The sequence below is a fragment of the Gouania willdenowi genome, chromosome 13 (assembly GCF_900634775.1).
Source record: "Gouania willdenowi chromosome 13, fGouWil2.1, whole genome shotgun sequence".
Lineage (NCBI taxonomy): Eukaryota > Metazoa > Chordata > Actinopteri > Blenniiformes > Gobiesocidae > Gouania > Gouania willdenowi.
Genome location: NC_041056.1, coordinates 5,757,015 through 5,775,335, shown reverse-complemented (window position 1 = coordinate 5,775,335; position 18,321 = coordinate 5,757,015). Strand labels below are relative to the sequence as shown.

General features: G+C 38.8%; 1 protein-coding gene across 1 annotated transcript in view; it reads right to left on the bottom strand.

Moving 5' to 3' along the window:
• nectin1b (nectin cell adhesion molecule 1b) overlaps positions 1–16,794 on the bottom strand; it is a 114,627-nt gene extending 97,833 nt beyond the window's left edge. The window contains exon 1 of the mRNA XM_028464251.1: positions 16,044–16,794. Within this exon, the coding sequence (XP_028320052.1) occupies positions 16,044–16,095 (52 nt within the window). The 5' untranslated portion in view covers positions 16,096–16,794. The remainder of the gene's footprint in view (positions 1–16,043) is intronic.
• Positions 16,795–18,321: the final 1,527 nt, after the last annotated feature.

Genomic DNA, 18,321 nt, shown 5'->3' with positions numbered 1-18,321 from the left:
AGACATGGAGGAAGCTAAACTTTGATAAAATTCCTTCAGATAGTTTCTTTTATTTGCGTCTACTGGGTCAGTTCCTGTTATGAAAGCGTTGACCCTCTCTCAAACAACCGCAAGGACACAAACATCTACTTTTTGAACGAGCATGAGGAAGTTCTGTGGGACGAGACGAGCTGGATGACATTTTACTTGGACCTTCTTTCAATGCATAACATCAAAATGATTTGATTAATCTTCTCTGAGCTGATAATCTAGTGCAATGCCCACGGAGCACGGCGTTCTCACCCCACCTCTGCACAGCAGCAGCTGGATAAGCCGCGATAGGACGAAGGTTACGGCCGAAAATACAACACAGTCAGCCCTCAACGTCGTGACCTTGATGGAAGAGAAAGCTGAGAGTCTTTCTATCTCTTCACACTGGTGAATTGTCTGTTCCGAAGGCTCACGCTGGTTACATTGTCTTGTTAACTTCAGCTCTGACTGTACATTTGGGCAGCTCGGGGATCAAGCACTCACTGGAGTCTAATTTGACACAGCTACCTTTTTTTTTTCTTGCTGTCACAGCCTCCTATGTGCCAGTGTCACCTGACGTGTGATGGAGGTGGAAAAATAAGCTGTCTCACATATTCATGCAAAAACTGACAGCATCAAAGTTCTTTGCGGGCGATCTGCATTCGAGTAGAAACAGTCACTCTAATTGAGTAATAACGCCATGGAAAAGGTGTAGCCGTTTACAGTCTGACAGACAACGACATGTTGACTACATTAGCCCTCGGTAATTGCAGTCGAAGGGGGAACTTAATGTTTAGATTGTAATGAATGCTTCCCTTACTTTGTTATGAGGTAGTCCATGCAGCAGCCACCCAGGAGGGCCAATTAGATTCATTGAATGCCATTATATGAAAGCCAGGTCACAACAGACATCCATTAAGGTTATCTTTCTTATTAAACAGGGGTGAATACCTTATTATTCCTTTAGAGAACAAATGAACTCACAAGGTCAAATAACCTTCCTTCAAGCAACGCAACTCATGAGATTTGAGTCACTGGAAATTGCTCGAAGTTGAAAAGTTCAAGTAACGCTATATCGCGACATCCAATCGGCAATAAGTTCATCCCTCCGTCACTCCTACGGTCGTCGCGTGACTAGGGTAGATGAAGCGACTATGTTAAGCAACTCATCACCGGTGATTGAAGGAACTATAGCCGCTGAAGTCACGTTTATTTTGAAAGTGTTACTAAGTTCCCCATTTTAATTTACTTGTGTTTTGCCTCTTTGTCTTGAATCATACTTTGGTTATTGTAAGAATTGATTTCATGTGCAGTATATATCCTGTGTATATCAATGTTCTTGTTTCATAAACCGATTATCAGCAAATACATCGGATGTCTGTTTTTCAAAAAACCCTGATACCGGTATCGACATCAGCCCTATGTCGTTCTTCTCAACATTGAAGAACTGGAAAAACTTCATCAAATGAAACCTCATGAAAGTCAATTTTCAAATGTAGTTTGGTGTAATTATGGAAAACAGGCAGAAATCAAAGTGGAAATTGCTGAAATATACCTTACTTAGGATTAATATCATGCATTTTAACCATATCTTTAATAGGCAAGACAAGGCAAATATATTTGTATATTGCATTTCACACATATTTTTTTTTTTTTTTTTTTTTTAACAGGTGATTGGATGTGTTCAAAAAAGAAATCTAAATTGAAGTTGCGAGATCTGACAGGAATTAGGCGTACTGTTTCGACTTCTGAAGTAAAACCAAAACTGAACCTAATTCGTCCCTATTCAGTATTTTGGTCAAATTGTTTGAACATCTAGTTCGTCAGTAATTAATTAATTCAGTCATTGATTAAGGGGGGAAAAAGGCAATTCTGTCAAATTTGAAGTGGAAAATCACAGGCCCTACATGTTTCAACAAATGCTTGATAAAAGCTCATAAACACCCACAACACAACAAATTTGAGTATTTTCAAGTTATGTTGAGATAAGTGCAGTGACACAACCTCCATATCTGAGTCAAAATCCACTAGATTGACCTATTGCTGGGATGACCAATTAATTTTGACCTTTAAAGAAGGAGTTAATAAAGAGTATTACTCATAGCTTTAAACAGTCCAATACTTATAGACTGCATTAGAAGTATTTAAGGTAATGTAAACATTCTCCCAGAAAAAAAAAAAAATCCAAAATCAGTTGTTGGCTGCTTGATCTTGGGGAATGGTTGTTGAATATTTGAATGTTTGAACCAGGAGCAAGTTGTTGCAAGTGCAGCGAGTCGCCTGAAGAGCGAGTACAAACCAGCACTCTGAATTAAGTCCGTTTGAGAGTTAATTGGAAACAGCACAAATCCTTCCTCGCTGAGCTGTGTCATTGGAAGGGAAATAAGCAAAGAATTTAAGAAAAAAAATAAATACATAACAAAAGCGCTGTGAGGATTAAAAAACCTGGCTCAATACAACGCTAAATATACATCTCACTGAGGCAACACATCATCTTAATTCAGACAAACAACCTTTTGTTTAAAACGCCCTTGCAGCAAAGTTAAACGTGCAATTTCCAGCCTATTCTCGGTCTTCTTTAAAATCTCCAAGATTTAAAATGCATTTTGATCTTTTCTTTTTGTGTCTCAAGATAACTTGGGGAAGCTTAAAGCTCCATTTTAAAAAGAATTTGTAGCACTCCAAATGCAAAGCACAGCAATGAAAGGCTTGTTTTGTGCAACAGTTTGAGCTGTTTGACACAGGTACTCCTGTACAGCTGTGGTGCCCCATGACAGTCCTACACCCTACCCCCATTCCCTGACCTCCATTTCCCCGTCGGTCAGTCCCGCAGCAAATCCGAAAAGCCCCACTGCATTGCCATGGAGACGGGCCTCAGTTAAGCAGATGGCCACAGTTTGCCGTGTGTGGCAATTACAGAGGGAGCAACGAGCATGGGGGAACAGAAAAGTGGGTCAGGATCAGGAGGGAGCAAGGCCGACCAACATGGAGCTGCCTACGCCTCGGGCCTGCGCACGGGTGGATGCGTTTGCGCAGTCAGCAGCGTGCGTTTGCACACGCGTGCCTGTGTGCGTTCATGCATCGGTGCATCCCTTTCCGGGTATTTGCAGGAAAAACAAATATCCACCCCAGCGTTACTCACTAAGCATGAGCTTTACAATGCAGTCAGCGCCCCTGAATCTGGCCAGGAAAACTTCCTCCACAATCACATGAGCAAATCCCAGAACCTCATCAACAGGATTAACCCTTTCACGTCCAATAATAACATCCAGCAGAGCTTGCTTTTTGTTGGGCAAAACCTTTTCTGAGAATTTTTTAATTTTTTTTACCGATGTCAACCAAATTTAACAAGCAGCGGAGATGAAACGCGCCCTTGGCAATGTGGGGCAAATCCAATCAGTTTCATCCTCTGACTACTTATCGCACATTGAAACATGGATTTGTGTTTCATCTTGACTTGGAACTACTTGTTATGAAAGATCTGATTCAGTTACTGAATTACTCATTACCCAAATTAAGGAGGGCTTTAATTTAACTAATCAACCGCACAATATCATCTTTAGCACATTATTAAGGCTTATAATTGAATTCACATTAAGTGTCGTCTTATGTAATGAGGCATTTGTTTGAAGATAGCTTTAATTGAGAGTAAGAGTTGCAGTTTTTCAGAAGGGGGGTCCCTATGGCTTCCTGCACGGAGCCACAAAGGATCAATGAACTTTTATGTGCACAGTTCTGTGTTTAACAGCGAGAAGCACCAATGTGCTAAAACCCAAATTCTGCCAAGAACGGTATTTCATATGAAAATCCTCCCCAGAACGTCTTCAAAACAGCACAAGTGTGGGAAAAGTGCCATCCCACAGAGTTTGCATATAAATCTCAATGTTTCGTCTTTAACTAAGAGACATTCTCCATCCATTTTGCCACAACACTTGCAAAAACGTCCTTGAGCCTATTCTTCAAAACAATTTATAACCCAGCAATATAATGGTTAAGACTCAACAAGCTGTGAAGGGCAAGGTATTCGTCGAACAGCCTCTTTATCAGCTTTTCACTGCAATATCAGTTCCTCTCTTTAGCTTCCAGAACAACTGCAAGCCTGAATCTAAAGCAAATATTGAGTTGATAAATTAAACTCGGATGAAAACTAGAAAATCCAGTGTTTGGCTTTAACCTGCGTGGGTGCCGAGTCAATGAGTGGGTGGTCTTTGTGGCAACTTGTTCCAGCATAACGTATCATCTTATAAGTACTGGACGCGTGAGCCCACTTCAACTTTCCGTTGAGGTTTAGCTAGCCCGGCATTTGATTTGGCACGTGCACGGCTCAGCTGACAACTGCTGTCAACTGCTTAATATCTCCGCATGATTTCTTAACTGGTGGGAGCTCTCACGCAGAAACTGCTGGCAAATTTATATATAGGGAGAGAGAGAGAATGGAGGTGGGTGAGAGCTGGGGCATCCTTTTTATATCAGCTACTCTGCATTAGAAACATCTACCTCGAGGCAAAATAGTGAAAGTAAAAGTGACAAAAATGTCTCATCCAAATCCCAGTCAGATCGAGCTCGACAATGAGTTCTCGAAGAGTGACTCATATTTCTGTTTTTAGAAAGTTTAGTCAAGAATGTTGGAAATCTTTTCACCTCAACCTTGTGACTAAATTTGACCTAAATTTTTTAGCATCAAGAAAAAAAGACTGGAAATGCCTTCAAATTTTTTAGAATAGAAAAAGCCGACAGGAAACAAAGAGTGAACTTCGGAAAACACAAATGGCAATTTATTTTCATCCACTTAATTTAATTTTCTTTCATTTATCTAAAAAAACTAAATCAGGGAGAAATGGTGATATGACCCAAAAGATTTACCCTTATAGACATGTTTTGGGGCAATATTTTGCATTTTCACACAAGTTTATCTCATAAACCGGTTGTTGAATGCAGAGCAAAAGAGACAAATTGTCAAACTTTGCACAATATCTCACCATACTAAATCATTTCTAATACTAGACTTCAACACCTGAAATAGAAATACTGTAGCTTTAATGACACACTAACCCTTAAGCGACATGTTTTGGAATGATACCACCTTTCCACTGTAGGACAGGTGGCTAACTATCGTGTAACTGTTGTAAATGCACAAAAATCTGATGATTTCAGCCGGATGTTCCCTTTGCACATCTGAGGCATAGAAATATGAAATTAGTAACCCTAAGTTCAAGCAAGTCAATTAACCTTATTAATCCTATTAAGCATGATTTACAGAAATGTAATAGCCAGTAATGGCCTCTAATGAGGGAAAGCTTATGAAAAGGAAACAAATTAGAAATTTTTATACTGTAAATTGGAATTGGAGATAAATTGAAATAAGAGGATCTGGAAATGTGTTAACAGTTAAATAAAGTAATCACAACTTTAAGTTGATAATTACAACCAAAAAATGCTAGATATCCAGGTAAGCAGTACAGGTACTTAGTACAATGGGCATTTCTCTTTATCTGTTTGTTATGTGTATTACATTTGGCTTAATACAGGGGTGCCCAATCCTGGTCTTCAAGGGCCCCTATCCAGCATGTTTTAGATGTTTCCCTCTTCCAAAACACCTGATTCAAATGATGAACTCATCATCAAGCTCTGCAGAAGCCTGATAACAATCCCGATCATTTCAATCAGGTGTGTTGGAAGAGGGAAACATCTAAAACATGCTAGATAGGGGCCCTTGAGGACCAGGGTTGGGCACCCCTGGCTTAATATCTCTTATCACTACACCTGTGTTTTCTCTTCTTTCTGCCATTTATTTACGACAGGAGACAGTGCTATTGGTTTAGATAGAACTGAGCCAAAACATCTGCAGTCAATGTTTCAAACACTAGATTAGCTCCAGCTAGAGATAAGGAGAAACCTTTATCTTAATCAGTGGTTCTGTTTCAATTAATCACCTTACCCACCTACCCAGAAAAAACAACATTCAGGCTAGGATATAAAAAAAAGATTAATGCCAAAACCGCCGAACTGCATGCTGTAAATGGCCAATGGGAAGTTTCTGTCCTACTTGTCAGGTTAACCTCAATTCAATGTTGAAATAACATATCGCCTGAAACACAAAACTAAATCCTTTCAAATTCAGGCAGCTATCTATGAATTGTAGCATAAGAGGGCATATGTGACAACATAAACGTGTGCTGACCAGTTATTGGTCATATTTGGAAATTCTGACTGCACAGGACAGGGCCACTAAGAAGCTTTGCAGCGAGTTGCAGCACTTAGGGAGCTTAACTCCATGTCAGGGAGAATAAATAAAACCTGTGTTTGGCTTTTCGTCGCACCCCGCCACCCCCGCCCTCCATCATACCAACATCACTGTTGCTGCTGCGATCCAACCCCCCTTCCCCCGCTACGTTTCCCTGTTCTGATTTACAATCATGCTGCTGCTTTGAAGCACCGTCAGCTCCCTGAGCGATATCAGTTCAGAATATTAAATGAGAAAACACCATCGCTCATTAAAAAAGAGAACGTTTCATGAAACAAACCCCTTTTGTATTAAGCACTAACCCAAGCCACCCAGTCTCCTCAAATGGAACAGAGACAGAGGGAGGGCGGGAGACATGAGAAGAAGGGGGGTGAAAAAGGAACATCCAAGAAAGTTGAAGAAAAATTAAACTATTCACTCAGGATGAGAAAAACGTAAAGATTTTTGAAGATATTGAAGGTTGAACGGTTATTTTTAGATAGGTGGAATGGGCGAGGGGTAGTTGTATGCATGCATTAGATTCAGTAAACAGCCTACAAGCACAGTGTGTGTGTGTAGGTGGAGTGCCTATTGAAGGTGATACAGGGAGCAGCAGAAAACTATTGTAAAGTTACAAATACACATAGACAGAAATTATATGTTGTCTTCTAAATATGATAAAGAACATATAGCTATCATAACATTGGCCCATTTGTCCAACGGATAAAGGCACAATCTATGATAATGGTATCAATCTCATCTTGGGCCTCCTACGTTAGGTGATTAAGGAAAATTAACGTAAATCGTGGAATTCACAAACGAAAATGTTATGTTTTGAATTAATCCAAACAAAATAACACAGAAATGGTGATATTACCAAGAAAACACCTCCACGTGTATGTTTTGGGACAATATCACACATTTACACAGTGCCTAGCAAAGAGACAGAAATAAAAAAAATCTTGTGCAAAATCTCACAAATCTGTTTTGCAGAATCACAGAATTAACTTCCTTAAATGAAATTAACCATATGACACAAACTAAACCCTTGCCTAAGAGTTTTGGGACAATATCAAGCATTTGCACCATATTTTTGCCCATAAAACATGTAGTTTAATTGTCAAGCAAGTGCACCAAACAAACTGAAAAGTCAAAACTAACACAGAATCTCAAGATAAGTAATCGTCTTGATTTCGTCTGATATAAAATTGTGAAACTCTCAAGCCTCAGATATATTTGTCGAGGCAGTTTCCTGAATTTTAAAGTTGGAAACATGTTGTTCAAGCACTCAAGTTAAATGTGTTGAGTTAAGTGGCACCCACCATAAAAGAAAAACATTTACTTAGCAAAAGAGTGGCGCTGCAAAGCTTTTTGTGCACTTAAGTTATTTCAAAAGCGAGAAGATATCTTAAATTCCCCCAAAAATATAACTAAACAATAATGGGTGGGCAGGCAGCTACAAACTAATGACGTTTAAAAACTATTACATAACCAAAATTAATGAAAAAACTATTCAAAATATGAGCTCAGGATGTTTTTGAGTTCACAATTAATATGAATGGACACTTGTCCAACTACCAACCAGCCGATACATTAGTTAACCTGAGACAGTGAGAGGCCAAGCTGCAGAGCTTGCTCTTTGTCAACAAACTGCACAAGTCAGCACTAACTTCAACAGAGTCAAACAAGAGAAGACATGGCAACATCATCAACAAGTCCATCGAGTTTTGAAATGGGAGCCAAAAATAATTTCCCAATGTAACGTCGTGAGAGATACGCTGAAGGGTTTGGCTTGGAGGAGTTGTTGAACATGGGAACACCGAAAACAGAACAAAACCTTAAGAACTGATTAACACATGCAGTGTTTCTCTCCCCCAGAACATTTTCAAATGTAGGGGGCGTTTCTGTGGGGATATACGCCATGACCATAGAGTATATGTGTTCCACTGTATAGTCAAGACTAGATTCCAGGGTTTATCCTCTACTGAAGGCAAATCCGCCTAGCTATGTGCTGTAAATGCACTTGTACACAGATGAGATGTGCTTTACTCCAAAGGCACAAGACTTTGGTGAGAAGACCAGGCTTTATCCACCCTCTCAATCCCAGATAAGACTGTGAGTAAATGCCCTAGTTGCAAACCCTGAGACAATGAGCTAAGGATGGTAAATCCATATGGCTTCCTCTTGTAAACCAGTGAAGCAGGAAATGTGATGTGACAGCAAAGTAAAAACAATTACATAAGATGTACAGAGGCTGTATCGCGTGTCCACCTGAGCCTAATATACACACATAGAAACTGCTCATATGGACACAACATTGTTTTTGTGCCTGAAATAACTGATCACTACTAAAAAGTATCAGAACACTGAGGGTAGAATAATTATGAAAAACTCTTCAAAATGATCACAAGTAGGTGTGTGACAATATCTCGATACGGCAATATATCGCAATATTTTTTCACACGATCGATTATCATTATGCTCGCGCTAAGTATCGATTTTTTTTTTTGTTTATTTTTTTTTTCAAAACCTTTTCTGCTTTTTCACTAAATTGTGTCACTGTTTGTTGACGGAACCAATATATTGTTTACTGGAATATTGCACTATAATGGTGTCACTGTTCATAAGACACTTTTTCAATGTATTGTCTTTCAGAGATATAAAATAAATATTGGATTTTTCACTAAATCTTTTTTTTTTCTTTTTACGTCATAGATTATCGCAGATTGATTTCTGACCAATTTATCGATAATCGCAGTATCGTCATATCATGAGATAATCGTTATCGTGGGCTTTGTATCGCGTATCGTATTGTGAGGTACCCAGAGGTTCCCACACTTAATCACAAGTCAACAAAAACTAGGAAAATCTTCAATATGGGAGCGCATGTACTAAAAAAAAAAGCAATATGACAAAACGACAAGAAAACTTCAAACGAGTGAAGTCAAATCCATTCTCATTCTGAAGAGCACAAGAGGAACTTAACCATTTAAACTTATGACAAGGATGGGCTAAACAGAAAGAAAATGACTTGACAGATTAATGCCAAACCAGAGGAGCTTGGGGCTAGATTTGATCCCATTTATTGATTTCCTTTCCCTTCGCCTTGCTGATACCATGATTTGGGTAACTTGAAACTGAATAAAATGTTTAACATTTGAAAGCATAGCATTGCAGCAGCTGCATGGTGCTGATAAATGTGTTTTCCATCCTTCAACATGGTCACTGTCGGCAGTGATGACAGCACGAGAGCAGGAGAAGACTCCACGCTCCAGAATATACACAACAAACACTGCATATTGCATCAAGCTGTGTGTTCTTACAGAAGAATATATCCTATAGTCAAAGACAGTCAGAGTCTGAGACTAACATTACTTGTGATACTTGACCAAACTACAGGTATCTTGTTTCTTTAAAGCACGGGTGACTGTGGCTCAGGTGGTAGAGGAGTTGTCTTCTGATCAAAAGGGAGGGGTTCGATCCTGAGACAAAACCTGTCTGTATGTCGAAGTGCAAGCCACCAAACCCTGAGTTGCTCCCGTTGGTCAACTAGCACCTTCCATGGTCTCTCAGTCCCATTGGTTGTTGAATGTGAGTGTGAATGGGTGAATGAGCTGATATTGTGAAGCTACCTCTGTGGTTATAAAGCGCTAGATAAATCAAGTTCATTTACCATTTAAAGTAGCTTCATCGAGCAAGGAGTGATTCCATGGCATTTAAATAATCATGGAGATACACAAAAGCTGCAAGCTTCTGTCTTGAGGCCTTGACGCTTCCCTCATTGTCTATTGAAGCTATAATCCCACAAATAAACCCATCAATCTGTAGTTCTATTCTAGGTTGACTAGCAACTATGGAGACACAACCGTTTGGGCTAAAACTTTCCTCGAGTGAAGCTCAAGGTTCATTGTCATTTATTGTGACTTCATACACACCAATTGAGCAACACATACTGTAGATACAATGCCAAAAAGAAGTTGTTGCTGTGATGCAGGACTTATTTAAGGGCAGCTCCACTTCCACGTACACCACAGCCAGAAAAATAAACGCAGCATTTAAAAAAGGATTTGTTAAAAAGCTGACAGCAAAACCACAATAAGCTAAATGCTGAGCGAGTGGCCGGGTGCCTCCACTAGATCGTACGGCAAACAGCGAAGCTTAATCTCCTGTCAGCTCTTCTGCAGCAAGTCTCCCAGGACTCGTAGGGCTCGCCTCCATCCATCACCTCAGCGGGGACCGGGAGGGAAACTCCCCTAAGGATCAAAGCTGCTATTTGCATTCTCGCTTGAACCATTAAGACCCAACAATCCCACTGTGACACTTTCATTTTCATTACAGCGCAACTAAAAGGAAAATATCATTTAATGGCAATCTGAGTTTCTGCTATCTGAATTAGGACATCAAACTGCGAATTAAATGCTTCAAAAATCAGCAGTGAGCCTTTGATTACAAGTCTAAAGAAACCCATTTCCTGATCACACCTGTACTTGTACGCTATTCATGAATGTGAGTTTGTCCGCTGACCCCCTATGTAGTCAATCAATCAGTCGACCCAGCTCTAGTGCATGACATTTCAAACACAAAAGGCAGTGGGCTTCAAATGAGTGTGCAAAACTAAAGCTACACGACAGCGTGTGACCACTTGTAAGAAGTTGTGCACAGTCTTTGGTGACATAATAGAAAACAATGAAGATTCCTGTGGAAGTAGAGTGTTTCAATAGAAATATTGCAAACAGGCGGAAAATGTCCACTTAATTTCTAATGGGAATATTCAGACTGGGATATTAAGGTAACTTTTATATAACTGACGCTGGTATTTTAGATCAGGCTAAAATGTACAGTATTTACTATTTTCCTCAACTACATTTAACATCCAAGTTAAGCACCAACTTTCTATTTTGAAAATGTCCCGATAATTCCCATAAAAACTTTCCAGAATTTTGCAACTCTAGTTGAAATGTTATGTTTTATTCTTATTATGAATGGATATGATACCGTTGCTTAAAATGACTTTCAATTTCGTTTGGTTAATACCAATAAAAAGTGTTCATTTTTTAATATTACCAAAATTACAAAGCTTAACTTCCAGTGGGAACTAACTGGAAATGTGCCGGCCCTTTGTAACCCTAGTTTAGCTCTAAGAAGAGCCAATACTGAAGGGTTCGTTCACATAATAAGGAGGCAGCAGCTTTGTTTAAAATTCACTGGAGAAGCTTAGTGTTCCTAAACATCGAAGACAGAAATGAACAACTGGCACTAACAACACAATGAGCTCACACACTGCCAAGTTACTTCAAAGATTATCATGCACCAACACAGTTTCCAAAGTCAGGGCTCGTCTGCAATCCAAAGTTTGTTTCTCTCCAACCACATTGAGGAGTGAGAGCCAGAATATCTCCTTATCCTCCTGCTCAGGGGGTTATCTATAGGGGGCTTGTACAGCTCCGGGACTTCAGGATGGACCCAAGCCATAAACAACCACCTGGTCGCTAACTCAATTTCTACCTAATTAAATACCAGTCCGCAGAGAAGCAGTGTGAATATGGGAATGTAGGAATAGAGGCATAATTTACAGAGTCATCACTCTCATTGAATATCTTCCTTCAATCAGAGGTGGGCTACTGTTATCTGATCCATAATAGAGCTGGACCAAAACTCATATCTCACTATTATTCTCAAAATGATTCTGAGTTAAATTTGCTGCTGCAAAATGTCACACAGGCACATTATGAGTGAGTTCTGTAGTGTGGTTTGTTTAGGGGAAGGTCTGGGTTAGAAAGCACTCAGTAATCCATTTAACTGTGCTTTTCATAATAATGCTCTGAGAAGTAGCAAAGGCAGTGACTCATAAAATGAGTATTTCAATACAAAACAAGCTATGAAATGAAAACATATCATTTAGTTTTCTATATTACCAAAATAGAAATCTCAATATATCTTGAATCTCGATATATTGCCCAAGCTTAATCCATGAGCTACAATATTAACACTCATTTTAGCAATCAAAATAATGACCAGCAATGAAGGGATGTGCCTATTTTTGAGGTCAATTTGTGTTTCCTTGTCATTTTTTGTGTTGATGTTGTCAATTTGGAAGTTTTTGTGCTGGTTTTGTGTATTTTTCTCTCTTTTCATGCATTTTTATGTATTTTTTTGTCATATTTGTTATTGAAGTCATTTTGTGAATTTGTTTTCAGTCTTTTTTGGTGTTTTGAGTCATTTTGTATTTTATAATTTTCATCACTTGGTGTTTTTTGGAGTCATTTTTCTGTACATTTGTAGTTTTTGTCATTTAGTGTATTTTTCTTTCACTTTATATGTTTATGTGTTTTTACTTTGGGGGCCACATGTGGCCCCTGTCTAATCCATATGGTGATGAACACAATAGAATATCTCAGTGGCCAACAAATGGTCATTACCATAACAAACGTGTGGTACATTTTGCAATAAGATTTCCAAGCTCCCAAATCTGATACAAACAAATACTTTTCAACGTATTCCACCAACAGTTATTTCAGCGCTCTGGCTTCCATCATTGGCTTCTTTTTGTACTTTCTGAGATGTTTCCCACTTGCTTGGGCTTATTTAATGGGGGGTAGAGTATGGGACATGCTGTAAATCAATTAAGGCCATCAAAGAGTGGGGGGCATTTATGGTGGCACCTTTTAACCTCAGGGTGAAAGATCACATTCTTGTTTTTGCATGTCAAAGGCAATGACTTCCAACAAATGTTTCCTCGTGAACATGTCAGAGATCACCTTGGTTTTAACTACACTTGTGCAATGAAAAGAAAGAGGTGCAAAAAAAGACTGCGCTTTCCCAAAGTTGGGTTCGTCCTTGATGGTTTCAGCGCAATTTTTGAGACATTTTACCCTCCCTTGATTAAACAGCTTCAAACGCTTTCCACTATGAATCCCAAGGGAAACCAGTTAATCCTGATCTTCTCCACAACCAAAGGGATCATCTCAATATAAATCAGACAGGTGCTTTTTGATCAAAGTATTCAACCAGTCTTAACCAACCAAGGCCTCAACGACGTGAACAAGGTCAACGGTGTGGTTGTTCTCAAGCATTAAAACGCCACCAGAATAGAGGTCAGTGTGGATAAACTCAAGACCATTTCACTCAAACTTTCCTAACACACATCCAGTAAACATTTATAATCTGTAGACTGAATGAGGACACAATGATTTATCAGTGTTTCTCAAATGGGGGTATGTGTACCCTTAGGGTTAAGAAATGGCACTACAGAGGGTATCTGAGAGAGAGAGAGAGAGAGGGGGGGGGGGGGGGGGGGGGGATTAACAACTGAAAAAATAAAAAAAATATGGGTTTTATGATGTTTGTTTTTAGTTAATTATAATCATACCAAAATATTACCAGCAACTCGCAAAATGACAACAAACACACAAAATAAGAGACAAAAATATACTGAATAATTAAAAAAAACAGACAAACAACAACAAAATACACAAAATGGCACCATAAATACACAAAATTATGATAGAAATTATCTTGGATAGAACATGAAATAAAAATACAAGGGTCAGTCTTGTTCCCACATCAGGAGGGAGTGACAGGACATGATAAATACTATAGAAATACATATATTCAGGAGGCACTAAATACTGTTTCATCCCACTTGCTTACAAAATTAGATTCTTTAAAATGTGTGTTATCATCACTCATTCATTCATTCCAGCATTGTGGTTTATAGTTGTTTATTCATAGTGTTCTGAGCAAAATGTTGTAGTCGGCCAAAGGTTGTACAGGGATTCAGAAATAAGAGAAAGGGGGTACTGGCTACAAAAAAGTTGGAGAATCATTGATCTATCACAAAACAAAGGAAAAATGCATGAAGTTTACCAGTTTCAGATAAAACCACACCAGTAAGAAGGAATAACTCCCACTCCCTAATCACACACACCCCAGTGTATAAATAAATACGTACATAGTGTTCTGCTGTTGGCTTGTTTATCTTCCCCAATTAGAAGTCAATACAAGCACAATCCCAACGCTTCAAGTTCTTCCAATGAGCGTCAAATACGTTTATCGGCCACGTGTTGAAACAATTAGACCCATTTTGGAGAGCTGTAAAGTCTGGACAATCGATGTCAAAGTATCACTCCATTTAGCCAATGATCAATGGTGATTTCACCCGAAACGCAAACATACACCCACAAAGCACACACCCACAAAGCACACACACATACACAAAGAAAGAGAGAAGTTTCTCAAACCATTAAGGGATCCATCTTACACAAGAAAATGGGAAATTTGGCCTCTTTATAATCCTCACATTAATTCCAATACATGTATCGCCATCTGCACGCCTTAATCCATCAAGGATTATCTACATGTTTAAGAAAAAAACGTCATCTTTTGACCTACTTCAGGAAAATTAGCTTTGAAGCAGTGTTTTTCAACCTTCAGGTCAGGACACCATGTGGGGTCACCTGAAATTGATAGTAATTACTTAAAAAAAAATGGATTAAAATACTGATTAAATCTTTATTTATCAAATTTTTAAATTATTGTTCCTTTAGAAATTAAAACACAAAAAACAACTGTATTCTATATTTTTGCATTGTCAAATATAGATATATTTAATAATAAATAATGCAGTGTAAAAATATCTGAGTCGTTACACAGTATAAAAAAACGTGATCAAAAACTAATTCTAGAAAAAAAAAATGTCTTTATGGTCACCAGAAATTCTTGATATAAAAATGGGGCCACAATCTGAAAAATAAGTTTTATGAACCATTGATTGCATTAAAGAAATGTTAATATAAACTAGAATGGAACACTTCCACTTGTGGAGAGCTTTCACATTACATGAGCATGTTGGCAAATATTGCGATGAATAATGAATATGCCCCATGCAAAATGAGTATTAGGCAAATTGACAGTAATGGATTGTCTGCCAAACGTATTGCATTTTGGACTGTGAGTGTTGAATTTAACAGATTTCTATTTTAGTGGTTTTTCTATTCTTTTTTATACTACTATTATTTTACTCTATTTATTCTATACGGGCTTAATGGTTGGGGGGACTTGGGAACATTATTCCGTTATGCACAAGTATTGCATATTTTATGCTGAGATTATTTTATTATTGCCCACTTGTTAATATCAGCCTATGCCACAACTCTAATACATAGTAATTACAGACTCGTAACCTTCAAAGCTCATGGATCGCCACTGATCCATAGACACTAGTGTCAAATAAAATATTAAAGTATATTTGAATATATTCAATGTGTTTTCATGTATCCTCCTCATTCTGAGCATCTCACCCATCACACCCTGCATGGATGTGGTTTGGAGACAATAACAACAGATTATACAGTTTATTTGATGTGATTTGCTAAAGTTAGATAACAAAGGCGTGGGATTTTTGTTAGAAATTGCAGATGAGTCTGTATCCCAGTTGTTGTGATATTAAATTATAGTGTAGTGGAGTAAATCCTGAGGGGTTGGATGGATGGCCTGCATGGCTCGCACTTGTCGCCATCTGCCTGCTGACTGGGTAAATTCATTTACTTGTCAGCCAAATGAAATAACTCTGCATCCGTTTGGGAGTAAAGGGCTTAAATAGAATAGAAGAGCGCTTTAAATTAGAAAAAATAAATAATAATAATAATAATAATAATAATAATAATAATTTTATAAAAATGTGAAATTTTGTTTGCAAACAAGTAAAACCAATGCAATCACATGCGTGCATTATGCAGAGAGAAAAGACGATAAGTGTTGATTGTTTGTTTTTGTTTTTTTTTTAATTATTATTATTATTTGATAGACCTACCATGGATGTGCAGCGCCATCAGGAGCGCCCATAGCCCCACACGCATCGCCATGGCAGCTGAAGGACAGACAGAGCTCGATCAGTGCGTCACTGCACCGTAAAACATGCAACTTCTGCAACAACAAAAATCCAACGATCTCCGCTCTTCTTCTTCTACTGCTGCTGTTACTGCTACTGCACACTTCTGAGCCAAACTACAGGGTCACCACTGCTCCTCTCCAGTCCACAAGCATCTACCTCTGCAGCTGCTTCTCCTCCCAAAGCCTGTGTACCAGAGCTCAAACTAAACTCAAGTGCTTCACACCGCGTTCATCCACACATCCAGCCTTTGTTGCTCCATCCACCGCAGGCAGCAAAGCCCGCTCTCTCTCCGTCCACACACGTAAACTGAGAAGTTTCCAACACTTCTTTTCCTCAGGTTTTGCAGAATGGAGGTGATTTTTGTGTTTGTTTTGTTTTGTTAGTTCCGTAAGTTCCCCTAGCTGCTGCTGCTGCTGCTGCTGCTGCTCTTTTTCTTCTTTCCCGTCCGCAGCCTCTTCTCTTCCCGCTGGAGGACCCGCACGAGTCAGGACGACTGTGGGTGGAAGTTGTCGGAACTGGGAACGGTCGATGGAACGCGAACCTTTTTAGGTTATGTTCTTTTTTAAAAAATATATAGATAATACAATGCGTGTGAGAGAGCGTGTGTTCGCTCAGTCCCGCTGCTCTGCTCCGCCGTGTGAGCCGCTGTCTGTCTCTGACGCTTCGGGAGAGATCGGGATCATGTGACGTCGGCCGAGGGAGGCGGAGCCTGGATTGTCCCGCTGAGCTTGGAATAAAAGACTGCAGCTGCACGACTTTACAACTTTTAAAGAATGGGGTATCAACACTTTTTTTTTTTTTTTTTTTTTTTTTTTTAAATGTATTCAAATGTACAGAAGCAGAGTAGGGTCAATTTTGGAAGAGAATATAATTTTGGGCAAATCGAAAATAAAGTCAAAATTTCAAGAATAAAGTAGAAATGTCTAGACCAGGGGTTCTCAACTGGTCTCACCCTGGGACCCACATTTTGCCACGGTCATTAAATCGCAACTCACTTTTTCTTTTTTAGAATTCAACCAACCTTAGTTTTTCAAAAATTGCTGTTGAAAACACACATATATAATCTTTTTAAAAACATAAATCTATATATTATCTTGAGCAACATGCATTTCACAGCATGCATGCCAAAAAAAGGTTTCTATCAAAATAAAAGACCATCATGAGAGACATTAAGTATTTATTTTTTTTCCCGACCAACTGTCCACGACCCACCCAGTACAGGTCCACGACCCACTTTTGGGTCCTGACCCACCAGTTGAAAATCTCTAGTCCAGATTAAAGTTGAAATTTCGAAAATAAAGTTGTAATATAATGTCAAGAATAAAATCCAAATTTCAAAAATGAGCTTATACAAAATAATGATAAAAGTCGAAGGTCAGCTAATACAAGCGTAGTCATCCGGGAGGGGCTCTGAGTAGAGCCACTGCTCCTCCACATTGAGAAGAGCCAGATGAGGTGGCTTGGGAACCTAATTAGAAAGGTGAGCAGGAAGAAGTGGCCGAGGAAAGGGAAGTCTGGGCCTCCCTGCAAAGGATGCTGCCCCCTCGACCCGGCAACGGATATGCCCCCTGTTTGGGAACCACTACAACAACATTTATTTTAAAAGTGCAGAAGCAGATTAGGGCCAATTTTGGTGGAAAAAAATATTTTGGGCAAATCAAGAATAAATTCGAATGTCTAGATTAAAGTTCAAATTTTGAATATAAACTAATACAAAATAATGATATAGGTTGAAGGTCTGCTAATAAAGTCAAATCTATGGAAGTTGACAATGTTGCCCACCCCCTGTCATAGCATCTTTGTGAACCACTGACTTATCCGTTAAATAACAAGTGTCAAACTCAAGGTCCGTGGGCCTGATCCCGCCCGCCAGAGCATTGACTTCGGCTGAGATGATGTCATCTGAGGAGGCGGAGCCTGGATTGTCCCGCTGAGCTTGGAATAAAAGACTGCATCTGCACGACATTAGAACTTTTAAAGATTGGGGTGTTGATACTGTATCCCAACACAATTTCAACAAAACATATTTAAAAAGTGTGTTATGTTTCTTCAAAAGGTAGAAAAAATAAACAATTGTGAATGTAATGTTAAATAAAAAGGTAAAATTAAAAAAAAATTGTGACTCATCTTCTTAAAAAAAATAACAAAATGTGCATTTACATAATTCTAACAGTAAAAATAAACTTATTTCAGTGCA